The 27,149-nt window shown below is 42.9% G+C and overlaps 3 protein-coding genes across 9 annotated transcripts in view; all 3 read left to right on the forward strand.

Annotated features, from left to right (window-relative positions):
* Window positions 1-8,977, forward strand: part of LOC109528323 (neural cell adhesion molecule L1.1-like) — a 34,160-nt gene extending 25,183 nt beyond the window's left edge. For 4 of the 5 annotated variants that reach the window (XM_019890732.1, XM_019890737.1, XM_019890734.1 and 1 more), the window contains 12 exons: window positions 50-120; window positions 717-942; window positions 1,028-1,134; window positions 1,289-1,556; window positions 1,629-1,751; window positions 2,438-2,614; window positions 2,964-3,077; window positions 3,157-3,306; window positions 3,401-3,532; window positions 3,609-3,681; window positions 3,772-3,783; window positions 4,376-8,977. In XM_019890732.1, coding sequence (XP_019746291.1) covers window positions 50-120; window positions 717-942; window positions 1,028-1,134; window positions 1,289-1,556; window positions 1,629-1,751; window positions 2,438-2,614; window positions 2,964-3,077; window positions 3,157-3,306; window positions 3,401-3,532; window positions 3,609-3,681; window positions 3,772-3,783; window positions 4,376-4,634 — 1,712 coding nt within the window. In that variant the 3' untranslated portion in view covers window positions 4,635-8,977. The remainder of the gene's footprint in view (window positions 1-49; window positions 121-716; window positions 943-1,027; window positions 1,135-1,288; window positions 1,557-1,628; window positions 1,752-2,437; window positions 2,615-2,963; window positions 3,078-3,156; window positions 3,307-3,400; window positions 3,533-3,608; window positions 3,682-3,771; window positions 3,784-4,375) is intronic. The other variant, XM_019890736.1, reaches the window with a different exon arrangement.
* Window positions 8,978-9,342: 365 nt separating this feature from the next.
* On the forward strand, window positions 9,343-20,261 carry LOC109528324 (6-phosphofructo-2-kinase/fructose-2,6-bisphosphatase 1-like). Of its 3 annotated transcripts, none has more exons than XM_019890738.1 (14): window positions 9,343-9,941; window positions 11,865-11,990; window positions 12,151-12,247; window positions 12,318-12,384; window positions 12,519-12,593; window positions 13,484-13,540; window positions 13,626-13,747; window positions 14,736-14,943; window positions 15,027-15,173; window positions 15,613-15,717; window positions 16,253-16,382; window positions 16,466-16,528; window positions 17,571-17,635; window positions 19,390-20,261. In XM_019890738.1, exons 1-14 carry the CDS (start codon window positions 9,650-9,652, stop codon window positions 19,447-19,449), a joined length of 1,614 nt encoding a protein of 537 aa, XP_019746297.1. In that variant the 5' UTR covers window positions 9,343-9,649; the 3' UTR covers window positions 19,450-20,261. The 3 variants fall into 3 exon arrangements, with proteins under 3 accessions (XP_019746297.1, XP_019746299.1, XP_019746298.1); XM_019890740.1 differs by lacking the exon at window positions 9,343-9,941 and adding an exon at window positions 9,966-10,314; XM_019890739.1 differs by lacking the exon at window positions 9,343-9,941 and adding an exon at window positions 11,066-11,356.
* A 1,497-nt stretch (window positions 20,262-21,758) lies between these two features.
* LOC109528327 (mitochondrial carnitine/acylcarnitine carrier protein-like) overlaps window positions 21,759-27,149 on the forward strand; it is a 7,954-nt gene continuing 2,563 nt past the window's right edge. Inside the window, exons 1-5 of the mRNA XM_019890744.1 lie at window positions 21,759-22,031; window positions 23,535-23,630; window positions 23,862-23,989; window positions 24,854-24,944; window positions 25,211-25,328. Of these exons, the coding sequence (XP_019746303.1) occupies window positions 21,930-22,031; window positions 23,535-23,630; window positions 23,862-23,989; window positions 24,854-24,944; window positions 25,211-25,328 (535 nt within the window). The 5' untranslated portion in view covers window positions 21,759-21,929. The remainder of the gene's footprint in view (window positions 22,032-23,534; window positions 23,631-23,861; window positions 23,990-24,853; window positions 24,945-25,210; window positions 25,329-27,149) is intronic.

A 27,149-nucleotide genomic window follows, 5' to 3' on the forward strand; every position in this document is an offset into this window, starting at 1 on the left:
ATATATAGCAGCAGTCATTAATGTGCTACATGTGTTTTCATGTATTCAGTACCACACAACAACCCCACTGGTGTTCGCAGTGAATCCTCCGATTCTGGAACACTGGCTATTACGTGGGACGTAAGTACGAGAAAGTCTACAATTATCTCTATGCACCTAAATCATTGTAAACGCTTTTGTTGACAGGCACATTCAAACCCCACAACAGCAAAGATTGATCCCTGAACCTCTCGACTGTGAGGCAGACATGTTAAACACAAAATCACTTAGCTGCCCCAACTCTTGTCTTCCTAATCCAATCCCTCACCCAGTTTTCCCTCAATTTATTATGCTTCAGTTGCCTCCGTAATTGTCTGACACCCGTTTTCAGGTGAAAATCCGTCCTCCGTGTTGACCCTACATGTTGGGATTTTACGATTGTGAATATTGATCCTGCCAACTTCGTGAGGATAAAGTGATTCAGATAATGGACGCTAACAAGCAACTAGTGTTTTCCAAGCAGATCAAAGAAGAAAAAAGATTCCAATCATTTTTGTATGAAATAATGGGGCTTTTGCTGGCTTTTTTCGATATGTTGATCTGGCTTAGCAGCCACCTGTAATTTCACAAGAGTGTGTTCTTCCAGAACCTTAGCAACAGATGTTTGGTCAATGACTTTTAACACAACAAATAACTGAGACCAAAATATCTCTCCTGAATCTTGCACTTGCTTGCAGGAGATGCCCAGGCGATCACATAACGGTCAGGACTTCCAGTACAAGGTGTTATGGAGGAAGGCAGGGGGCAAGACTGAGCGCTGGAACCACGGTTATGCGAAGTCTCCGCCCTTCTCAGTCAACAACACAGGGACGTATGTGCCTTTTGAGATCAAAGTCCAAGCCGTCAATGCACTGGGAGAAGGTCCTGCTCCGGAGGCCGAGATCGGACACTCAGGCGAAGATGGTATTTAAAAAAACAAAACAGACTTTAATCCTTCTTTTAACTGTTTAACAAGTTTACCCTGATGAGCCTGAAATCCTTATGTCAGTTCCCGAGGAGTTTCCCAGTGACGTGGCAGTTCGGGTGATGAACCGCACAGTCCGCGTGAGGTGGAATGAAGCCCAGAATGTCCGTGGTCTTCTTCTCGGCTACAAGGTACTACTGTCACTTCATGTTCAAGGTTGAGTCAAAGACATGTGGACTTCCACATGAATCAAAAAGAAGCCATGGTGGGCTGTTCATTTGGTACCTTGGCCTTCAGTGGCTCATCACTGAGAAGAACAATACATCTGGCTCCCATCTGATGCAGATCTACATCAAGAGACTGGGTGCAAAGATGGGACGAGCCCGGCGGTCCCCTGGGGAAGTGCGCCACCTCCTGGAAGGAAAGGAGGATGACGGAATATTGGAGCGAGCGAAAGAAGATGACAAGGTGGTGGAGGTCAAAGGCAGGAAAACCACTGCGGAAGTGACGGGTCTGCAGCTCTTCTCCCGCTACACCGTTTCCGTGACTGCTTTTAACAGTAAAGGAGAGAGCCCTGCTTCCCCAGCTGTCCACTTCAGCACCCCAGAAGGAGGTGGGATTCACGGTGGAGCCCAACTTTATTTGTCCAGAGATGAGACATTGAAATTTTGTGGTCTTCATTCAGTGCCTGGCCCTCCAGCATCGCTGCTCTTTGAGAGCCCCACTGAGAACTCAATGCTTCTCTACTGGACCCCGCCACTCCAAACGAATGGAATTCTCCTGGGATACATGGTGCAGTACCAACAAGGTATTAATTCCGGGAAGTTGACTGGGTCATCTTTGTCTGTGCAACCCAACCAGCAACCTTTGGAATTCTATCAAATTTGTGGTTATAAAATTTTAGAAACATACGATGCTGATTCCCTATTTGCATGGGTTAGGCACCACAGCAAAAATCTGCAGGTAATCTAGCTCCCGCCCCCAAAATGATACTTATTGATAGATGCTCCTTATTTTTTGATCAGATGTTTGACAAACAGCTTTTTATCTACTTGTCTGAGTTGACGTTGAGCAGTTACCAGCTGATAGCACAGACAGGAGCGATCAGGACCTTTCTTTTCAACATCTTGAGAAGTTTACCATCTGGCGTCCGACTCCAGAGGGAGTCCCGACTTCGTCCATCATACTGCTGTATGCGCTCAAATCCCCCTCCTATCCTAAGTGGTGGCCACTCCCCTGCTATGGCATCAAAGAATCAGCGCATTTTGGTGTCATATATCATCATTTGGTGTGACAGAAAATGCACAAAAGTACACCGGTAGTAATGAATCAGTGACTTGTTCACCAGAGAGCTATTACCGATTTTGGACAGGAAGCAAAACGAAAAGGTGAATATGTCAGTAGTGAACTATGAATGGACTGGGATCCACTGCATGTAACTATCAACCATGGTTTGTCATGGGACTGATCATGCTGTGTTTGGTGTGCACGTAGAGGTGAAGAGCCGAGACAGTCCGGTGCGGATGGAAATCATCGGCGATCCCAGCGTGACCCACCTTATGCTGGATTCTCTGGATCCCCGCAGCTACTACACCTTCCAGGTGATCGCTCGCACCGCCGCCGGGGATGGGCAGCCCATCACCAGGAGGAATGCGACCCTTTTTGACGGAGGTACAATGCACAACATTGATTCAAATTTTCTGTCAGAAAACTAGTGGTGGGAAGGCTTGTGTCCCTGTGTACAAAAGTTATTTACAAAAATAATGAGCCGGCTCAGGCACTTTCAGACATCATAGAAGGACGTGGATGGTCTGAGTGGAATTCATCTCATTCAGTTCCAAGTTATGTCCAACTATAACGGGACTTGGCATGCAGAATCTACTCTTTGGGCTGAGTTTTGTGGTTCTCTGTCCTCTCTCGTTACTTCCTCGAACTTGACTTCATGCAAGTGCTGTTTTCTTGTTGGAATTGCAGCCTGTAGGAGCTCATTTCCACTTGATTTCCTCTTTTCTCCATGCAGTTCCTCCAACAAACATCACCGTCATGCCTGACAAGACGTCATTCAACCTGAGCTGGGTGCCTGGAGAACGAGAGAGGAACCATGGCTTCCATATTGATTTCCTTAAAAAGAGTGGTCAGTGAGAAAATGGCAAAATAATCATCATAAGTAAGAATTCCTTTTTGGATCATGCCTACAAAATTCTGTTTGGCAGCTGGGGGGCAGTGGGAAGAGTCGGAAATAGTGAACACGTCGCAGGGCTTCTACTCACTGACAGGTCTTCAGCCAGGAACTGAATACCACCTTGTTGTTATGCATGGGAACTCTACTCAGTGGGAATCTGCAAGTTGGACCTTAGGACCAGGTATCCAAGTTGTCCTTTATCAACAATGTCTGCTTTATCAACAATGCTAGCATGTTAAAATGCTAACATGCTAACGGCACTGTTTGCCGGTCAGGGCCATCGGAGGTTAGCGGTGGCTTTGCCACTCAGGGCTGGCTGATAGGGCTCATCAGTGCCATCGTGCTGCTTATCTTGATCCTGATCATCCTGTGTCTGGTCAAGCGCAGGAAAGGTGGCAAATACGCAGGTGAGAGCACACATTGAATTGCTCGCTTCTGTGTTGCCCATTGAGGTGTCATCATGACTGTTGTCGCCCAATTCAGTGAAGGATAAGGAAGACAAAGAGGTCGACTCAGAAGCGCGGCCTATGAAGGACGAAACCTTCGGAGAGTACAGGTGGGTCGTCTGAGTGCAAAATAATGATTTTGCTCTCTTTCCTCTACAACTCACTCTCACTTTTCACCCCTGTAAATGCTTCGCAACCAGATCTTTGGAGAGGTGAGGAACTTGATGCATGACCGTGCCGCCCATTGAGAAAATGATGTGGTCCAATGTATGACTGGGAAGATAAATTGTCGGAGTTTGATTGTAGCGCCTTGGGGGACTCCTCAAGACACGATGTAGCACCATTAACTCGTGCATTCGTTAAACTTGTGAGTCACTCACGACAGTGTGGCTGTTCACATGCTGTTTTCTTGTATGTGCAAGAGTCAAATTTGTTTTGGTCCCCAGCATTACAGCAAATCCCATTTCACAAAGAGAATGGTGTAAAAGCCACACTGTCAGTGTCTCTTTGGGCATGTTTTGAAGGCTTCATTGCTTCATTCTTGAACCTGTCATCACATATTATACAGAGCGAGCTTAAAGCGTGACAATTATGGATAGCAATAAACCCAGATTTCTTCTGGTAGTATTGTCTCTTAAATGCAGCTTCCTGAAACCATACCACAGCCTGCTGTTCTGCAACAAATTGGCCTGGGTTTATGTTAACTGCCTTGTGGTTAGTGGTAGACGGAGAGACGATAAATGACATCTTGATGATGCATGCAAGTTCCACATTTCATGGAGTTTCCCTCACATCTTCTCCCAGCGACACAGACGAGAAGCGTTCAGAAAGCCAGCCGTCGCTTTGTGGCGACAGTAAGCTAGGCAGCGACGACTCTCTGGCTGAGTATGGCGACAGCGTGGACATCCAATTCAACGAGGACGGCTCCTTCATCGGCCAATACAGCGGACGCGCTCCAGCCCCTGCTGGTCATGAGAGCTCCGGCCCCGCCTCCCCGGACAACACGGCTCCGCCTCCTCCCATCGCACCATCAATGTCGAGCATCCTCAACCAACCCAGCTAAACACACATTCACACACACCCACTGTCTGAATACATTCCATACATTTATGCAGAGAGGATGTTTACACCGTTTTTCGCCTTTTCAATGCCACGTTTACACTCACACACACACACACACACACACACACACACACACACACACACACACACACACACACACACACACACTTACTTAATGCTTTCTGTGGTACTTTTTTCTCTGGTCAACATTTATCCCCCCCCAAAAAAGTGGCTCTTTGCGATGTGGATTCGTAGACGGCACAGCTGTGCTCAAGCGCAAAACTAGTGTATTCTGATTTTCATGTCAAGCCTCGATGCGCTTGTTTCGGAATTTGCTACATTTCTCTGCGCCGTGCTGGGTGTTACGGCGTACTTTGGGTGTCATTGGATATGCCCCCAGCACACCTGACAATTTGGTGGTTCAAAACCACCTGAAATATCCGTCTGCTGGAACCGCGTCAAAGTATTGGCGCAGAGGATGTAATGCAATTTGGCTGAATTTAATCAACGTGCAGGCAGATCCATGGATGTGCGTGGTGGAAGTCATCCTATTCCATTCAGAAATATGACAACTGCAGACACGTTGAACCCTCTGAATCATTGCAGAAATCAGTTCATAGCATTGATTACAATTAGTGTTGTCTTTATTATATATCTTTAAAATCCTCCCATTGGCTGCACTGTTTTTTTACCTTTTACATTAGCAGTGCTTAAGTTTTTTTTTTTTTGCACTTGTATAAAATATTAGCTACGCTAGCTCATCTGTTGAGATTAATAGAAATAGGTGATTGTTTAATTTCAAATTTGTTGTGTGGACCGACACTCCTGAGTCACAACTTTTTGTATACAACACATTAAAAAGTCACATTAACCTGTCGCATTGAAGATACATTTCCAGCCTGACACTAATTCCACCGAGATGTGCACGTTTTCTTTTCCTCCAAACAAGGTGGGCAATGGTGGGCGACGTTGGAGTCACATGACCAAAACGTGACATTTGTGTGTGCTAGAAAGCGGCCATTTTGAAACACTTGGTCTGCATGTGTCTTTGCGTGTCCATTACGTGTCTCTGCGCTGCACGTTGCTTTTCCATTTGTGCACTCTATCATCATTATCCATCCGACCAGGCGGAAACGTCTGAATGTTGTTTTGCATTGAGAGGAGAAACTCTGCCTTATGAGAGTCCTACCGAGCCTCCTCTTATCACTCCCTGACCACCCCCCCCCCACACACACACACACACACACACGATTGGTGGCCCAGGAAACAGCATGGGTCCTGTGTAGCAAACCTCACATGGAGGATCATCCATTGATTATTGCTCTCTGAATGTAAATACCGCGTTAAGATTGTCCTTTTTGTCATGGCTTTTTTTCTTCTTTTTTTTTCTTTTTTCTTTTTTGCTCTTTGATATAATGATCTTGTATCATATAACTCTGCTGTCGATTTAACACTGGATGCTAAGATAACATTTGACATCGAGCCATTTGGTCATTTGTGATGAGTTTAGGGGTGAAGATCAAGGTTATGGTTTGAGGTTAGGATTAGGGTTAGTGTTCAGGGTTTACGGTTGGATTTGCCAGGCTGATTTTTTTTTTGGTTGCTGAAACCGCTCATACCGATGTTCATTCAGTGTGTGACCGCAGCACAGAGCTTTCCTTGTGTCACATTTGTAGATGAGACACATTTCCTGCAGATCATAGTTGTAGCACTTTTTTCCCCACTTTCAATTATTTTGTTTGTTTGCTTTTTTAGCACTTTTAGCCACAAAGCGAATGGTGACGATGACAAGGAAGAGGCTCTCTTGAATATGGGGACATTTATGATGCTTATTTTGTTGCCTCGTACTGGACCAACGCACATTTATATGAGTCACAAGAAAACAATTTATAAGAAAAGACCAAAAACTAGACAACGCCAGTAATATTTCCAAGACAAGTGACGAGAGGGTTTTTCCTGGCTGGTGGTGTTACCATCCTGACCATGCACCATGACATGCATGTGTTCTGTAAATTCAGCGGACTCACTTTCTTTTATAGGAAACATACTTTAAGGTTAGAGTTCCAATAAGAATATGACTACTATCATGTTAAAGCATACATTCATTAAAACTTGCATAGCAGAATGATGGACTCGTAGCTTGTGTGATGGGGCCACTTTTGCTTGAGAACCATCGATTATTTTGAAGCAGCCTTCAAAATGTCTGTGGTCCATGTCCACCTGTGTTGCATTAGCTCGCTGCAGTGTCCTCCCCCGCAAAAATCTTAAACTGTCAAAACTACATAATTTTAGTTTTTATGACTTTATTAGTTGTGTCTTCTTAGGTACGACCATCTTTAAAATACTTCTCTTCTGCTGTTTTGTGAATGGTCGTCACCTCGTGTCATTTTAATGTGTCCAGCCTGTATGGCAATCTGAAGGGAGGCAGTAATTGCTTGTTGTGTTAGGGTGCAGTGCTTTTGGCATAAATAACAGTGCATGTCTGAACTCAGTACCTGGGCCAGGTAAATTCATTTAGCCATTGCTTGTCAAAGCCACTAGCTTGTGTGTGGGGTTTTTTTTTTGACGATATGGGGAGAGGGATAAAAAAAAAAAATAGTGTTTCAATCACATACACATTGACTTTGCTTGTTATGCTCCTGAGTGGAGACGGATTTACGTTGCCTCGTCTCGCCGACTCGTCCCGTCCTGCATTCCTCCCGTCTCTATCAATCACCAGTGTTTCAGATCAAATTTCAACATTTTGTCACCACCATAAATTATTACATTTTAACTGCCCGTTGCGTTAATTTCTCTGCACTGAACTCGGCGAACAACCTCATGGGTGGCTGATTTTTCCTGCCATATAACAACGCTAAAAATCTTAAATGTTACTTTGAAAAGAAGGAAACTTTTATTTTAATAAACACGACATGCCTTGATGCAAAAAACAGAAAATATTTACCTGTTTGAGAAATCCGCTGTGGAAATCAGGACGCCGATAGGACTGACTACTGCATTGAAAAAAGGGTGGGGGATAAGTTCAACCCTGATGTTATTAGGCCCAAACAAAATATCCCAAACACATGCAAGAAAATATTTTGCAAAACCATGGTTAAAGTTTTTGTCCAAAAGGTTTGTTTGGCGCAAAGCTGGCAGCATAATGCCAAGGCATTATGAACAATTCGAAATAGTCTGTGTTAGCGCAAACCCTTCAGGTTTCTGCTACAAAGTCATGAAAAAAGAAAAAAAAGGCAGGACATGCCGACAAGAATAGCTGTAGTGAACCACATTAGATTAGTCATTGATTTTTACTCCCCGTCTCGAAAAGATTTAAAAAAATAATTTCAATTGACTTGTGCAGCATATAGGTCAATGATGGGTAAAGTTTTGAAATAATTTGGGGGAATCATTTCTTTATATCACAAAGATTGATGGAAGTGAAAAAAACCTGGAATGATTTTTAGATCCACGGTGACTTCAGAAAGAGTATCAATATACAAGCATTTATAATGACAGTAAGCCAATTTTTAAAAACTAATTTTAAGCAGTAGGTCAATTTTTGATCATGAAAAAACGGTTACAGAATATGTCACGTGTCAAACTCTGGAAACCACCGGCTTTAATTGGTGAAGCAGGATATTTCAAACAAATGTTTTTTGTTAACAAACATTTTTTTAATAAATAGCTTGCCTGAATATCTGGGTGCCATTCTTTTTGCTTGACATGCAAGATTACAAAAGATTATCAGAGAATGTGCTGACGGTTACATAAAAATGTGGTACTTCATTACATAATAATGAAATGATAATTTTTACATTCATCTAAACAAGTGAGTTGACAGGACTGCTTGATTGGAAAAAAAAATGAATGTGGATATGTGCTCTTGTGGAAGTGACTCTGCTTTAATCATCATTTGGCAGTCCACTTGTCAGCTATGTCACTAAAGCGTGAGCAACTACCCTTCATGCATTTCTCAAATCACTCGAACATCTCTTTGTTGGTCATCTGCTCTGACACAGTATGTCTGCCTCCTTTTATATGCATAATATGAATACATATACAATATATGAACCTGAAAACAATAGAAAATATGGAGAAAAAGCCCCAGATTGAGGTAAATAACACCTACTAACAATACAGCAGATGAGAAAATGGCGGAACGGTCGCATGGCGTCACTCTCAATGCTTGATAATGATAATGATGATGAAAATGATGATGATGAAGAGGATGATGAAAGGGCAGGGCTGTCCTGCACGAATGAAGTGTGCTGATATTGTAGCTGCTTGTTGAATTGTGCGCTGTGCTCAAACTAGCTAACTAATCCCTGTCTGTCAACTAATAAACATCAACTAGCATAATCATCACGACTTGCCATCTCTGTGGTCCATTCGTGTGACTAGAAATGTGCCTTTGATTCATTTTTCTGCTATGGAGACTACCAGTCAAAGAAAAGTTTTGAAAAAACTTTCTTGTGATATGGAATGAAAAACCGTGTCCAAACTTTTGACTGCTTGACTGGTAGTGTCTGCGGTGTAACAAGAACAGCAGCCAAGAAAACATTGGTTAACAAAGGCTTACTAAACATTTTAATCAGAGATGAGTGTTGGTTATTTTTGTGTTATTGGTTAGTTCTAAGTATTACTATAATAATGTTGTGTAATTTGCTGTAAAATAAACCGTCACGGTGTAAACACAAACATAAAACACATCCCTGCATGAATACAGGAAAAAGGCATATCAACATCGGAATAAAGTCCATTTTTTTTAGATCAAAGGCATGTTTTTAAAGAAAATATGTAGTCCTCTTGAGTTGAGTCTTGAGAAACGAAAGATATCTTTTTCAAGTGTAATACTGAATTTGAAGCCGTTCTTCGTTGAACTTTGACTTTTACATCGTAATGAGGACTTTTTAAAAAATAATTCAATTCCTATGGTATTACAGGCGTACCCATAGTTGTTACGTTTAATTGGTGTGAAGATTACAAGGGGCAAATTGGGTGATGCCCCTTTAAAAATGTGACGTCTCGTTGAGAATGCAAATTGCTTATTTATTTGTTTGTTTGCTTGAATGCTCGCGCACGCGCCCTGCCGAGGGCGCGGTGGAAGACGGAAAAGTCGAGGAGAAAAAGCGAAACCATCCCGGCTCCTTCGTCGACGACTCACCCTGCCAGGACAAAAAGTGCTTCGAATTAACGCTCGCGCAGCGCGGACGCTCACAAGCTCCGTTGGGGAGTCACATTTGGGAGAGGATGAAGCCCACCGAGATGACGCAAGACGGTGGGGGCGTGCCAGTGGGGAAAAGACTCCGCTTTCAACGTCCATATGGTGAGGCACCCATGCATACACGGACACGTCATCCTTCACCGCTCGGTTGCGCAACAGGAAACACGTGGCCGATCGCCAATTGGCCTTTCCTCTGTCCGGAGTGCGCGTGCGCAGTGCAGTGGCGTCACTGGCTGACATCATTGCTCACGGAAAGGCTAAGCGTGGAATCCCGCGCGTGCACGGCATCTCCGAGGGGACCGCGCGGGGGTGAGATGGTGGGGGCTGGGTTTCAGGGCCGTGGATTGTGAGGGGCTGCGTGGCCGTAGCGAGGCAAGCACGCGCCCACTTGGACCCCGGTTGTGGTCGCTCATGGAACCCGTGAGAAATAAGAAAAACCTTCCTCCTCTGCGCCGCGTGCGCTGCACGAGCACAGGTGAGCGTCCATCTAAACACACACACACACACACACACACACACACACACACACACACACACACGTGAACCTGAGGTGACGTCTCAGGAAGTCCACTCGTTGTGCATGACGTCAAGTGTCAGGGATTTGCCGTATTGAATGTGGGCCACCGCAGGGGTCAAATGGTTGAACATGATTGAGGTTTGAATCCGTGTAATCTGATATATGCATTAGGTTAGATCAACATCCATTTTCAAAGGAACTCTTACTACATATGCGAAATCCTCATTTTGAGGGTTTTCCCATCATTAAAAAAAAAAAAAAAAAATGGTAATGGTAGCGACCGTAAAAGTGTGAAATTCCAGCACCCAACTTGGCAATGTCATTCATGATTCTAAACTGGTAAATGGAATTTTAATTGTATAATGCTTCATCACTTTTGGTATTCAGAAAATTCTCATGAGTCCATGCCGAAAAAGAATTTTACTAGCAACTAAAGTTATTGTAGTTAATGAAAACTAACAAAAACATTGAAAATTAAAAACAAAATGTGCTAACGAAATAAAAACATCCTCATGAGGGGCGGCCGGTGATCCAGTGGTTAGCGGGTCGACCTCACAGTGCAGAAGTACTGGGTTCGATTCCAGCTCCGGCCTCCCTGTGTGGAGTTTGCATGTTCTCCTCATCCCTGCGTGGGTTTTTCTCTGGGTACTCCGGTTTCCTCCCACATTCCAAAAACATGCATGGCAGGCCGATTGAACACTCAAAATTGTCCCTCGGTGTGAGTGTGAGCGCGGACGGTTGTTCGTCTCTGTGTGCCTCTTGTGGCTGAGCTCTTCCGGCTCGTGTCATCATCCAATCAGCACCGCTCCATCATCTGCCACCAGCCAAACAGGTGCTTGGTTGACTCCACCCCTTCTTATTTAAAAGTCTGCAATGTCTGCAAACACACGCACGCAAACAGCCACAGCCATGTCCCACAGTCAGAGCCACCTCACTCAAACACGACTGGAAAAGACGTGGGTGCCGTGGGTGCCCAACCGACTAAGCAAGCGTCGAGGATGTGAGTACTGGAACTTATCGGCTTGTGTGCATGGTTTTGAATGTGCATTTGAGATCGCCGTATGTGGCGTTCCTCGGCGCGAGCAGGGCACCCTGCCGGTCATTCACCCCAAGGGGATCACTGAGCAACTAAACTTTCCCCCTAAATCTGATTTCTGATTTTAATCTAGTTTTTCCCTTTCGATCAAAAGAAAAAGCAAACAACAATATTCAAAACTTGGATAAAGAGGCCCTTGACCACCCTAAATACAGTCCTTAAAAAAAAAAAAAACAAGAAAAAAAAACATTTAAAACATTTGACAAGTTAACACTAATAAATTTACAATATCTTCCTTTTGGAATTCATTTATAACAACAAAACTAACTGTCAGCACAGCGCTTTGCTGACTTTCTGTGATGTACCAGCTCTTCCATGAAGAAATGGACTTTTGTCGGTCTTATCTGTCATTTAGCCTTCACCAGTTTGCTGCAGTGATGATGGCAAAATCATTTTTGCTATTGTTTTTCAGCCTCGGTTCCGCAATTTACCAACTCACCCACCATGATAGTTATGGTGGGACTGCCCGCCCGAGGCAAAACGTACATCTCCAAGAAACTTACCCGGTACCTCAACTGGATTGGCGTCACAACCAAAGGTATCGCATCACGACTCCAACATGCGAAGATTCTCAAATGCTTAACTCTACTCAAATTGATCCACAAGTAATATACTGGAATTCATTGTACATTTTTATTTATTTTTTTATTTTAATCGGTTTGTAGTTAAATGAGTGCATTGCCGTCTTTCTCCAACAGTGTTCAACGTGGGGCAGTACCGTCGGGACGCGACGCGTGCCTACAACAGCTTCGAGTTCTTCAAACCTGACAATGCCGAGGCCATGAAAATCCGGAAGTACGATTAATATAAAACCTTTTCCTCTCCTGCCACAACTTAATCACACTGTCACTGCACTGTCCAACAGGGCGTGCGCCATCGCTGCGCTCAAGGACGTGTGGGAGTACTTCACCAGCGAGCAGGGCCAAGTGGTGGTGAGTCATCCAACATGCTGATTGAAACCAAATCATCAGACCAACATGAACCCTTGAAATGAACCAACAACCTGGCCAACATGGATGACAGTCAAAATGATTTATTTCATCAAATCATGATGTGTTCATTTCAGGTTTTCGATGCCACCAACACAACGCCACAACGCCGAGAGCTCATTCTCAGCTTTGCTAAGGAAAACAGCTACAAGGTTTGTTTTTCGTTGCTGCTGAAAACCTTAGAGACATCATGAAGGACATTTCACTAGGCCCCGGCGATATATCGTGATCGTATCGGTATCTCCATTTAAGATATCTCTATTGAAAATGAAGATGATATCAGTGGTGGGCTTTCCACGCTCGCACTGCATGTACAGCTCAAGCCAACTAACTACAACCAATTCCTCCTTTGGTGGACAGCAAAACCTAGCACATGGCAATCATCAGACGCAGGGAGGGAGTAAGCTAGTGACACACACACACACACACACACACACACACACACACACACACACACACACACACACACAGCCACAGCCAGACACAGCCGTGCGCCCTTCAGTATATATGGTTCACAAATATTGTTTTACAACAAAATGTAACCATATTTACAAGTTAATATCCTGTGGATAAAATAGCAAAGATTGTGGTAAAAATGTTCGAGCGGTCCGCGCGTCGCCGGTCCATTCAGTTAAATGAGAGGGTGTCTCGCTTTTCAATATGTTCACACTTGATCATTATTGGCCAGTAATGTAGTAGCAATCTGTGTGTTCCTTGAATTACACTAACCTTTTGTAGCTAAAAAAAAAAGTGATCCAATATTTACAAAATCCACCTGATTTATTCTCTTGACCCACAATTTCTGCTGGATCAATGAAATTTTTTTAAAGGAAATAAAACATAAAATAATAATAATAATAACCTGATCCTCTTGGAGTACTGTATATGTGTTTGCACATCCCCATCATTGTTTCAGGTAGGCAATCGCTTTTCTGCCACCCAGAAGTATTCTGGTGCCTATTAGTTACAAAGAACAACATACAAATGTGTTGTGTATTTTATTCATAATAATATTTGTCTTTATCACCTCATGTCTGTTCAGGTTTTCTTTGTGGAATCCATCTGTGATGATCCAGAGATCATTGCTGAAAATATTAAGGTAGGGTGTGTGCGCATGTATCAAAACTAGGTTAATTCAAAACCACACCTATTGACCACTGTTTTTTTTCATCCTGTTGAATTAGCAAGTGAAGCTAAGCAGTCCCGATTACATCGATTGTGACAAGGACGAGGCTGTAGCTGATTTTCTGAAGAGGATTGAATGTTACAAGTTAACGTATGTGGCGCTGGACGATAACAAGGACAGGTAGTGTCACTCCTTCACTTCATAGCCTGCATAGACCACCTGGACATACATAAGCCACGCAGGGGATAACTGCGATATATAGACATACAGTAGCGTTATAGACCATGAGTCAGATCGACTACATGGTCTACATTGAACACGTAAACCAAAGTGACTGACATACTTCAAGCATTTACGATTGAAACAGATCTTATTATGCAGGAAGTGTGGCTAATTTTCTATCTTTAAATACCGCCTCTGAACGACCGGTGCAGAGCTGTGCGTAACGATGACTGCAGATGTGGCGAGGAGGAGGTGGAGGTAAAATGAGCAAAGATAGAGAGACATTTGTGTAAAAAATTTTGAAATGCCAGAAACAACTTATCGTCACATAGCGAATATTCTTCTTTGCATATTTGGGCTTCTGAATGATCTTAAAGCTGACTTGGAGCCAATCACAACAAGGTGTCATGCTATATCGCTGCTTTTCCTAGCAATGGGGTCATTTCAGTAAACTGGCAATTGATGCTGGCCACTTCCAGTGCAGTTTTTTCGGTGTGCTCAATAAGTGTGTTTGCTTCCACTTTCACTCCAAATTCCATCACTTCAACTTCAACTTTAACTTTCCATGGCAAAAACCATCAAAGCTACCCCAGGCGCAAAACCCCTTTTTAAATCTCCACCACTTTTACACCTGCTGCGCGCAATCTGTTATAGTGAGTGAACAGCACCCAATTCGACGTCTGCAGTCTGGGATCACGGTAAATTAGGCCCAAAGACTGCAGAGCATCTGTACAGGACATGAATCCCGCAAACTATATATACACTACATGGACAATGTTGACTGCATAGATGCTTCCTATCTACAAGATACTTGACGTGAGTTTGACCCTTAAGTTTTGTTGTGCCTTTGAGACATTTTTCTTGGAACTTCCCAACTGTGTGATTTCGTTCTTGCTGACGATATAAATGTGGCCCGATTTATTTCCCCTGCTTCCCCCAAATACAGAAACTTGTCCTACATCAAGATCTTCAACGTGGGCAGCAGATACCTGGTGAACCACGTGCAGGACCACATCCAGAGTAGAATCGTTTACTACCTCATGAACATCCACGTCACGCCGCGCTCCATCTACCTGTGTCGCCACGGCGAGAGTGAGCTTAACCTGGTGGGCCGCATCGGAGGGGACTCAGGCTTGTCGGCTCGCGGCGCCAAGGTGAGGAGCTGCGTGGCGGGGCAGCGCCGTAGCATGGTAGCTTCGGCTCCTCTCGTTAACACTGCGTTGTGTGTCGTCCCCAGTTTGCCAGCGCTTTGCAAACCTACGTGCGCAAGCAGAGCATCAGTGAGCTAAAGGTGTGGACCAGCCACATGAAGAGGACCATCCAGACGGCTGAAGCTCTGGGTGTCGCGTACGAACAGTGGAAGGCTCTCAATGAGATTGACGCTGTGAGTGCGCATTGCCGGTTTGGGAATTTTCTTACATCAATATTAACTCTACAGGCAAACTTTTGAATTGTTTTAACTGCTATAAACGTGTTGCTGAGTCAACAGAGCAGTGTTAGGACGGGAGTTATTGCATTCATCCGTTTCTGCCAGCAGGGGGTGCCTGTGAACCCCTCATAACACGGAAGACGTTCGGTCAAGCTCTGAAGGAGAAGTACACGTTGTTTTTGTGTCAAGGCTAGCCTTCAAACTTTGGCCTCGAATTCCGCCCACATGAAAGTGTTAGCGCCCTCTATCTGTCAAATAGGTGTGTCTCAAGTCTGGTCACAATTTACTAATATTTCTTGGAAGAATCCAGCTCAACCCAAATGCCCTTAAAATAGCCACTTGAAACTAAAATGGCTACTTGTTAGATTTATAGCACTGTTACGTTGTGTTTCAGGGCGTATGTGAGGAGATGTCCTATGAAGAAATTCAGGAGAATTATCCTGAAGAATTTGCACTGCGAGACCAAGACAAGTATCGCTACCGCTATCCAAAGGGAGAGGTGAATCTTGCTTTCACATTTTTTTTCCTGATATTTGATCAAAGACAAATGAATTGTTGTCCTAACCCACAAGTTTCAAACTCAAGGCCTGGGGGCCAGTTCTGGCCCACCGCATCATTTTATGTGGCCCGCGAAAACAAATCATGCATGTCAATTCCATCACCCTTGCTAAAATTTGTCCCAGCATTTTAATTGTCATGTGTAATAAATAACAACGATGAGATTCTGCAAGTTTTTTTGGTTCTGCTTTTTACAATAACTTGAACAATAATTCAACAAACTATTAACTTTGATTTATGCTTTCAGAACTTGAAAGCCATTACATTTTTGAGTGTATGTAAAAATATGACGGGACAACTTAACATTTATTTGGTTTCGCCGTCATAACGGCCCAATGATAGAAGCTGTAACTACATAATGGCCTTCAACAAAAATAAGTTTGACACCCCTACCCTAACCCTGAACATGAACCTTAAGCCACACGTACTGAAAGTATGCCCTGTGATGCAAACCTGTAATGCCTCGTGTTCACTAGTCTTACGAGGACCTGGTCCAGCGTCTGGAGCCCGTCATCATGGAGCTGGAGAGGCAGGAGAACGTGTTGGTCATCTGCCACCAGGCTGTCATGAGATGTTTGCTGGCGTACTTCCTGGACAAAAGTGCAGGTGAGATTGTATCATGTATTGCTATTCATCATCCTTTCGCTTGTGCTATTAATAATTAATATTATATGTATTGTGTCTGTCAGTGGAACTGCCCTACCTCAAGTGTCCCCTTCACACGGTCCTCAAACTCACCCCAGTTGCCTACGGTCAGTCACAGATATTCCTCTTCTTGTTGTTATTATTGATATTGTTATTCATATGATTATTACCATTGTCATTCTGATTGATTTGTGTATTTCTTACAGTACTTGATCTATTTTGTCCCCTTTGCATCACTGTCTACTATTGTTCCATTGAATGAATCACCTTTTGAAGGCTGAGCGCCCCCTGGAAATTTTGAGAAAATAAGGCCACGACACCAGTTTCACCAAGTGACATGAAACTGGCTGCTCATGTCCTTCATAATCGGATACATGGAAAAGTCTCAAGGGCGCATGCACGTCATTGAACAGGAATTCAGCCATTTTGGTTTGATGCAGACATTTTCGGTGAATTCAGGGCTCGTAATTTGACAAACTCCTTCTTGGGAATTAACCCCAATGAGCCTTACTTTGAGCGGCACTGCTTAGCAGGTATCTTAGACAGATTTGGGATTCTAAATTACAAAGCTTTACTGGACTATGCCATTTAACATGGATGCCATCAAACCTTGATGATCATTATGATGATTCCCGTGAAAAAGTAGTTCCGAGGACCCATTCGTTTACTTGCATTGCTGATTAAAAAATGTAGTTAAAAATTGTTGACTAGTGTGAATGAATCACCATTTTGGGGGCCTCGACATGCTCCAAAATGCAATTATTTTCTTATTTTTTTCCCTCATCACGAGTTTTGAGTGATCGTCATGAAATTGGGTGAACATATCTATTACAACAGCATGTGTAAAAAAAAAAAAAAAAAAAAAAAAAAAAGGTCTGAAACACATATGCCTTAAATTTAACAGGAAGTTGGCCATTTTGATTTGAAGCAGTGTATTTTTTCGGATTCCGTGGCCGATCAGGAATTCATCAAAATGAGCCCTAATTTGTGAGAAAAGGGGTCAATTAGCAATCTTTTTGCTTACATCGTTTCATGTGTCAGAGGATCATTTGGAGGATTGTCCATTAAAGAGGGGTTGCAATGGCCCGTTGATTGGTAATTGCTGCTTTAATTTCTGTTTATTTTGCTTCTTATGTGGCTGTGGCACAGGATGTAAAGTGGAGTCGGTCTTCTTGAACATCGAGGCTGTAAACACACACCGTGATAAACCTGAGGTGAGTGCAAACACAAGTGAAATGCAAAACAGTCTCAGCTTTTCATCATAGGTGACGAGACAAGTAGGTTAGACCCTTAAAGTTAGGAGGGCCCGCCGAAGGGCCCTCCGTCATCTGTCAAAACAAATCGCTGACGCACGTCGTCAGCTAAGTACATGTGTGAACATGTTATACATCTTTTAAAAACTGAGTTTCTGGAGATTTGAATGGTACCCGACATGTTACAATCGTCGAATTTGAACTGGAACTTGGGGAGACCTCAAGCTTTGATCCTGTAGTGTTTTCAAGTCCTAATCAACATTCTAAATCCATTTTCAAGGCAGGTTTTGTGCAAAGAAATTAGACACACATAAGATTCGCCTTTTTTTCTGTTTTCGAACATCCATAGTTCAGTGACAGGAGCACTTACAAAGATTCTTACTGTATGGGAGAAATATTCATAATGATACAATTTTGAATACTTCAAAAAGAGACCAAAACTATTACTCCAAATGGTTCAAGAACAGCTCCAAATTTACTTTGGGTGCACCTTTCCATAGGCGTTTTTGGCAAAGTTGCCCTCGGTTTAAGGGGTTAGTAGGGTTACTTTGTGGCGATCTTAATTGTAATTATGGATCCACAATGTGTAATTGTTGAGCTTAATGTTCAATTTACGTCAGAAAATTATGATTAATCATTATCAAAATTTACATGCACATCTCTACTTATCCCACTCCAACCTCCGAAAACATCAAAACAATTGTCACAATATTTTGGATTTTATAGGCAATGCTCCTTTTTCTCCCCATAGACACGTGTTCACTATCGAAAAAAAGCGTAGTTACTTAATTTTAGAAAACTAACGTCGAATCGTCACCAAAATTCATGTGGACATCTGTCTACCTATGACCACATCAATCTCTGAAAATATCAAAACAATTGACCCAATATTTTGGATTTTATGGGTGTTATGTGTTTTCCTCTTCATGGAAAAGCTTAACGTTAGTTGATGCCAGAAAACTGCAATCAGTCATGACCAAAAATCTATGTGGACATCTCGACCTATTACCGATTTTAAATCCTCTCCATAGATGCTCACTTCCTAAATCCTAAATACTGTGGTGATTGTTTTGATATTTTTAGAGGTTGAAGAGGGCATGAATAGAGATGAGCATGTGAATTTTGTTGACAATTCATTGCCGTTTTCTGACAATAAACACCTTGAAGCTTTTTTACAACCACATTAAGCGTTTTAGACTGTCTCGCAGGAATTCACCCAGAAAATACAAAGACTTCGACACACACACACACACACACACACACACACACACACACACACACACACACACACACACACACACACACACACACACATACAACTTTGTCGGCCCCATCTGTATTACAGGAAGGATTTTATTTTTTTTTTGTCAAACATATTTTTGAATAAAATATATATTTCGATGTGTTAAAAGGTGTTGTCTGTCATGCGTACTTTCACTTTGATGGCCGAGTTACTATCTTTGGTGCTAGCAGACATAGCCAGCTAAGCCAGCAAGGTTTTCCTGGAAGCAGCATTCGTGTGCCCATTACTTTTGGCCTTTAAATGAGTGAAATAGTAAATCATGAGTGATCAAAATTTTTCCACAAGGTCAATGGCGATTTTGCCTTGAATCATTTCCTTGGTTAGCTTCAAAAGTAGGGCCCATTTGGTGAGCCTGTTTCAGTTCCGCTTGGACACTTGAGCCGGGGACGTCACAATGTATTCTCTTTGTCAGAACGTGGACGTGGATAGAGAACCAGAAGAGGCGCTGGAGACTGTCCCGGCACACATCTAGACCACCAGACAAAAAACAAAAACAAAAAAAACCCACCAAGGAGCAGGTATGATTCCTCAGACTATGTGTGGAAGCGATTACGTTTTAATCAAAATCTTATCAGGTGTTTTGATGGAAAGTCATGGGCCAACAGAACATTTACAAGAAACATACATTTGAGAATTTACTTTTGCAAACAAATAATTTTTTTCTGCATTTGCTGCCCACCCATCAAATGAGATGGATGGGCAGCATACACAACTAAGTAAACGTTGTCATCTGCCTCTTTCTGAAATTGTGTCATTCTGCACTTCTGTTAACATGATAACAGAAGCAAACATTTATAATGTAAGATCACGCTAATCTGTGCTAACACTGCTGCTCTACTTACCGCTAAAAAGTAGGGAAATCTATCTTATCAGCCGAGTTGTGGTTGGTGAAACTTGGTGAGGGTAGAGCTGGGTCATTGCGATGAAGCCAGGGCTTCATCATTCATCATTTATTTCTGTGTATTTCGTAACTTTTCTGACACCTCGAGTGCCTATTAAAAAATAAAGTGAATGAAAATAATCTGCATTTGGAGACAGAGGAGTACATGTTCACCTCTGTGACAGTTTCAAAAGTCATTATTGGCCACTTTAACCACAGACACTCCATTAATTAAATGGCCATTTGGATTTTATTGTATTTTGCCCATAAAGGATTGTAATTCATTGCAATTAGTGCTGTGGATTCACCAATTAGAGGATATGCTGGTTTTGGAATCCAATGCCACTGCAGGTCCGCTTACCTTTTGGTGTAGACATGATATTGCTTTGGAGTTTGTGTGGTTTCAAAAAAGGGATGTTTTTCTTCCTCTCCTGGCACAACTGGCTGAAACTAAATTTGAGGGCTGGATTATGTAAAGTAGCTAAAATTGAGAAGACATATTTTCCGGGATAGGATTTATGAAACATGAGGACATGTCACAAAATGCACAGAATTTAAAATTCAAGTCATTGAATCATATTCAATGATCTACTTTATGGATGCTCAGGGAATATGTGACTAATCAATGGGTAGATTACTGCAATAATAGTTATCGTCATTCAGTGTTCGGATTTTTGTGTCATCCACGTAGCAGTTTCATTACTTTATCATTATGTGCACTTTCAACCAACGTGGACTGCTGACGCAATACTAAGCCAACTGGTCGAATAGAGTGATTGACGCGCGGTGTGAAAAAACTGAGAGAGGAATCTTGAAGTGGAGTCGTCTGCGTCAAACTGTTTAAATATTTTTCACCGTTAGCACAGTTATTTGAATCTCAAATTAGAGTCCACACCCAAACAGCGTGGACAGTTAGTGTCATAATGCTTGCAGCTGGCATCACTTCCTTGGAAAAAGCAGCCAATGCCATTGCGTGCCTGACATGACCGCCAAATTCTTATGGAATTGTCTATGCAGCTTATATATGTAGCTTTGTAGCGTTTAATTAGACACACAAGTGGGGGGGGGGGGGGCAATAATGACAACTGAGATGATGCCGCTTTGTGGGAGTGAGGGCGTGGGGGGGTTCCCCTTCTCTTGTTGCAAAGATATCTGTCGTGTGTTCAAATGTTTTTTCTTATGAGCAAGAATTTGTCAAATAAAAATGTTGACAAGGGTTGTACTGTTTAGTGTTACAAAATGTAACTCAGTCATGGAAAAATAAAATCAAGAAAAAAATCATCCTTGGCTTCTTGTGCTTTATGAACCAAACAGAATCTTTTGAAAATGTTTTTTTTCAATCCTTTGAAATGTGAACCTTATAGGGGTGAAAACATTGTAAATGGGGTACTTAAAAAGAGGTTCGACTGCACTCCTTTTTAATTCACTGTCAATTATGCTACAGTTTGACTCCTTTTGTTGCGATACATCTGTGTTTGACATGTCCATTGGTGTTTGCTTTCTTTTATTTATTATTGTGTTATTGTTTCGTCAATCATTGTGTATGGTGCATGACTGTCCAAAGGTGATTGTAACATTGTATATTTTATGTATATTTTGGGGGGTTATTATTACTACGACCATTAGTCGTACTATTAAACACTTATTCATTTATCGTGTTACATTTACATGGTGTTAATTTAGAGTAGAGGCATTTTTCACCCTCTGTATTTATACAGTATATGAATTTGTTTCTAGCATTATTGTTATTACAGGTATTCCACAATATGCAGACTTGTTTCTTTCTTTTATCACTAGTACTGCATTTTATGTGCTAATCAATGGAATGATCAGTGACGGATGAATTTTCGGAATGTTTCCCATTACCGTTCTTGCACGCGATGGTGACGTAAGAGGCGTGAAAGGGGGCGTGGTCGAGAGGCGAGTGTTCAAGTTAAAAAAGTCAAAAAGTCGCGCAGAACTCCCAGGTGCAACGGAGACCCGCGACACCCGATAAACTGGACGTCCACCGTGACGCCGGAGGAGCTCAAGCCTCCTCTGTGCTCCTCGGCGCGGACCATGCGGCGGAAAGCATGGGGGAGAAGCCAAGAGTTTCTCCGTTCAAGAACTTTGTGGCCGGCGGGGTCGGCGGAGCGTGTCTGCTGCTAGCCGGACACCCCCTGGACACCATCAAGGTGACTCCCAAGGTTGTTTGCGATCCGACTGTTGTTGTCCGTGACAGGTTTTCTGTTCAGGCTTTGAGGAGATTATTGCACAAATCAGCTTAAAAACGCACGAGGCGCACCTCAAGTTGCTAATTTAACTTGAGAACCTTGACTAGCTACAGGTGATGTTGTTTTTTTTGCTGTTAATTCAAACGGGAAAACGGGGCAGCGTGATACAGGAGTGGTTTGCACGTCTCTCGCACACTAGCGGTTCGGGGTTCAATTCTCTCCCCTTCAGTTTATCTCTAACCTTACAAAACATGATTGGAGAGTGAACGGTGACATCATGGTGACAGTATGAGGTAAAGTAGGTTAGATGATGGCTGCAAGAGAGGGTACACGACTAGTTTCAACATTCTTTTCATTTATTATGCAAGAAATGTTAAGAATGAAGAGTTATTCGGTTGGAATCTTACCAGGCAGCATACCAGGCACAAAACGTGTATCTCATAAAATGTAAAAGTAATTATTAGTGCACACAATAGAATTAATTTTTACAACCACAACGTAAAGTAAATCACTAATATCTTGAAGCAAAGTGTCATATCCAAAATGGACACACCGATTGAGACCAAGACTTTCGACACGAGAGAGTATCGAGGCAAGACCGAGACAAGACCAAAACTTTTGAAGGTTGAGATCGAGACAAGACCAAGAAAAATCACACACAAACAATGAGCATCATCTCTTTTTTTTCATTATGTATGCAACAAATACAAATTCTGCTGTGTTGTTTTGAATAGAGTGCAATGAAACCAATCTCAAATCAACACAAATTTCTTGTCTCACTTCTACAAATCATGCAATCATACAGTCGAACCTCTTTGCAACGTACTCCGTTTACTATGTTTCCACCCCGATAACGTTCACATGTCAAAGTCCCGATTTCACTGAAATCATTTTCCATTTGCCGATTTTTATGTAAACTTCATGATAACGACCAGATTTTCCCCACAAAATAGTGAAAAGGCCGTCGTTACAACGAACTGTCGGAAGTTAACTGCCGCCGCGACCTTGCTTATGAACAAAATGTACAGCGTGGGATTCCCGTCCGTTGCTTGGCAACGCTACTGATCGACTCGGTACGTTGCACTTCCGGAGTGACGGCGCGGTTCTGAGCACACGTCTGTTCTTGAAAACATGTCTGGTAAACTGAAGCAAATCTCGCTGCCTGTGAAAGCGGAAATTGTCTCTTACTTACGAAAGGGAGTCTCCCAGACAAAGCTCAGCTGAGACTTCGAAATGGCAACAATTTCAACAGTCATCCATAATGGCAACAAAATCATGGCGAGTTTGAGGCCAACAGATTGAACGATGATCGTCAACGGCTTCGGGGCGCGGCACATTCTGAACTGGAGAAGGCACTTTTCATTTGCTGACTGCATGTAGACAGGGACGTAATCAGCTTGGTTCAAGTCCATTATTCAAATATGTCACATATTATGATGTGTGTGGTGTTGTGCTGTGTTTTAGGTGAGACTACAGACTCAGCCCAAAGCCTCCTCGCTCTCTAGCTACGTCATTTACACGGGAACCTTTGACTGCTTTCGTAAGACCATCTCCAAAGAGGTCCCTGCAAAGACACACACAACACATGCGCACACTCTCACAAAACTGCACGTTGGTATGCTGTTTTGTTGACCTGGCCAAAGAGCATAGCTTTTTCGACACAACACCACAGTAGTGATGTTGTGTCGAAAAAGTTGCTGCTTTTGGTTGTAACTGTGTGTGTGTGTGTGTGTGTGTGTGTGTGTGTGTGTGTGTGTGTGTGTGTGTGTGTGTGTGTGTGTGTGTGTGTAGGGGATCCTGGGCCTGTATAAAGGGATGGGTGCTCCACTGGTGAGTGTGGCTCCCATGATGGCCATCAGTTTCTTTGGCTTTGGGTTGGGGAAACAGCTCCAGCAGACGGACCCCAGTCAAGAGCTAACGTTAGTATAAGAGCACGCATGCGGGAGCTTAATGCAAGGACTGAACCTTGAAGCCAGGTCTAAGATTAGCTGGGTCCAAACTAAAGCCAGGTCGAAACCTCAAAGTCATGTCTGAATCTTGAAGTCAGATCTGAAACTTGAAGCACTTGCCACACTTTTCAGCTCTTCTAGAACAGTTAACCTCAATGAGCAGAAGCTGCTATAAGCCACAGCTCATGCCCAAACACTCACACGCACACCCTCCAGAGGTTGAGCCAACCGACCAACCTTCAGCTCGCCACATCACTCTGCACCCCACCAGGCCCGGCGTCAAAAGGCACATTTCTGCCACTGAGATAAAACAATACAGTGTTTTCTTTCCATTTTATACTTGCATACACCATCACAGTTACTAGTTTTTGTAAAGTATGTTTATGTTTAAATGTGTTTTTAAAAAAAATCAATGGTACTAAGTACTGTATTGTGTTTTTTCACAGCAGTTGACAAACCCAATGCAGCTAGCCAAAGATTTACTTGGTTTTTTTTTCCACACTTGATGATTGGGAAGGCAATTTGACAGTCAGTTTTCCATCATGTGTCCACATTAAGACATCTGCAACCTCGTTTACAATGTGTATGGATTATCTCCTTAAAAGCCACCATACTAGATCTGATCCATACATCAGTTGAGCCGGGTTGTGTTTAAACCCACGTTTCATGGTGATAGGTTGCGAACACATGACCGTTTTGTTCTGAAGTGACCATTTTCTTAAAGTGGCCTCAGCCACTCCTGGCCACCCTGTCGGTCCGCCCTTGACTAGGTGACCTGTATATTTCAAAGTTATTTCTTCTGTGAGATGATTGCTCTTGTGTCACTGTGTTCAGGCACCCTCAGATATTCCTGTCAGGATGTCTGGCCGGGGTCTTCACAACAGTGATTGTGGCTCCGGCAGAGAGGATTAAATGCCTACTGCAGGTAAAGTCGAAAGTCTGACACCATGACACCACTGGAACCAGTTAAATAGGACTGTGGATACAGCTCGTGGGAGGGGGTGGTCTTGGTTAATCAGTCAGTGGAGCGGTGTTACAGATTTGTCTTTGAAATGGTTTCGTCTGGGTCCTCCAGCTTTGAAATGAAGTCCTTGTCCACATAAAAAGTCGTTGGTAGTGATTAAAAAAGCTCAAATATGCACTTAGCTGACAGCCGAAATCAACTGATGTATGTTGGTTCGAGCTATGTAGGTGCCGACTGGTGGTGGCACGTCCAAATATTCGGGTCCTCTTGACTGTGCCACACGTCTCTACAAGGAACAGGGCATCCGGAGCCTCTACAAAGGGACACTGTTGACACTCATCAGAGGTACACTGGCTCTCAATATGAAGAGTATCCATTGCTGTTGCAGCTTATTTTGATCGTATTTAATCTTCCATACACCTCTATTGTTCATTATTTATCGTGAATGACATTTGATACACATAATACATGCTACATTCCAGGTGTATAGAACATTATTAAATAGGATTTGTTCTTATGAAGCATATTTACATCATTAAATGACAATACTCCTATCATGGAGCATACTTACATAATTCTATAGACCTCTCATGTTGGGTTTTTACTTGCTATTTTATGTAAAATTATTTACAGTTCATAGTTAAATCGCACTTGTGAAGTATCCGCAGTAGCATAGTAAGAAAAACAACTCTTTGTTAGCAGCTAGCAAGCTAAACGCTAGCTTGAAAGGCATTGACAACATGCAGCAAGACGAATTTAACGGGACACAAACGATTTACCCGTAATGAAAGTTTTATACCATTAAAGTATTGATAGACGAACTATGTCACCCAAAAACAACATACCATTGATGTCACCACACAAAGGTTGTTGCATTGAAAGCAGCAAACATCTTAATCCATCACACACCCACACAAAGTAATTGTAAGCCTCCCAAGTGTTAAAAATAAAGAGATGTTGTGACAGCTGTCTTCAGAGAACAAACTGACGTCCTTAGAACAGTCTGATTTTGAAAGTTTATCCGTGGAGTCAGCGTTTTCCTGTCGCCTTTCCCTCCGACCAACTTCAGTTTTTGAACATATCGACTTTGATGTGACTGCTTTCAATGTGTCAATGTAATGGATAGGTGTCCTTATAGGGACTTTTTTTCACCCACCTAAACATAAGTAGATCCATAATGCCAACAATGGATTAATCTTCTCTCTTTGTGATTTCCTTCCGCGTGCGGGCCTTCGAATATGCCGGTGGAAACTAACCATTGTGCCTGAAATGACGGTCTATAGCAAATATGTCAAAGTACCGGCCCGCGGGCCAAATCCGGCCCGCGAGAATGTTTTCAGTGGCCCCTGGGATGATATTGATTTATTATTAGAACCGGCCCGCGGACCGCAGCAAGCCGAGAGCCCGCAGATCTTTTACACGCACCAATACTACATTTCCCACAATGCAACGGTGACGCGCCAAGCAGTCGGCCGCTTTATTTAAATATTTATTAGTCTAGCAGTCGTTCCCATAACAGTGACATTAGCTTTCAGATACCCATCAAAAATGGCAAAACGGAAGGCGGACACTGAGAACCGGGGGTTTTAAACAAGGTGGGAGTCGAAGTACATGTTCATGGACGTAGCTGGAAAACCTGTGTGTCTTCTGTGCGGAGAAAGTGTGGCGCGATTGAAATAGTGTAATCTGAGACGACATCATGAAACGAAACACGCGAACAAAAACAATGGACACGGACATGGAGGGGGAAGGGGGGATTTCATTACAAACGGTATACTTAAAGTTTGTGACGAAGTTTACCCCGAAAAAAAGCAACTCTTTTTAAACGTGAGGATTAGCAGAAACACAATTGCAGTGTTTCTGCAAAGATACGGCAGTGCGTGCTGCGCAGTTTGCCCGTTTCCTCCCCGACACAGTGGCCCCGCTGCGCATCCAGGCTGCTCAAACGTTGTCGAAAGTTTGGCAGCACATACGTGTGTGAACAACTATTTTCTTTGATGAAGCTGAACAAAACATCACACAGAAGTCGATTTACTGCTGAACACCCTCACTCAAGTTTGAGGATTTGCTCAGCTCAGAGCCTGACCCCAAATATTGATGAACTTGTAGAAAAGTTAAGACACCACCGAGTATAAGCCTCAGCCTCAAAGAAGTGAATATTACTTA

The sequence above is a fragment of the Hippocampus comes genome, unplaced genomic scaffold (genome assembly GCF_001891065.2).
Source record: "Hippocampus comes isolate QL1 unplaced genomic scaffold, H_comes_QL1_v1.1 scaffold174, whole genome shotgun sequence".
NCBI classification, from domain to species: domain Eukaryota; kingdom Metazoa; phylum Chordata; class Actinopteri; order Syngnathiformes; family Syngnathidae; genus Hippocampus; species Hippocampus comes.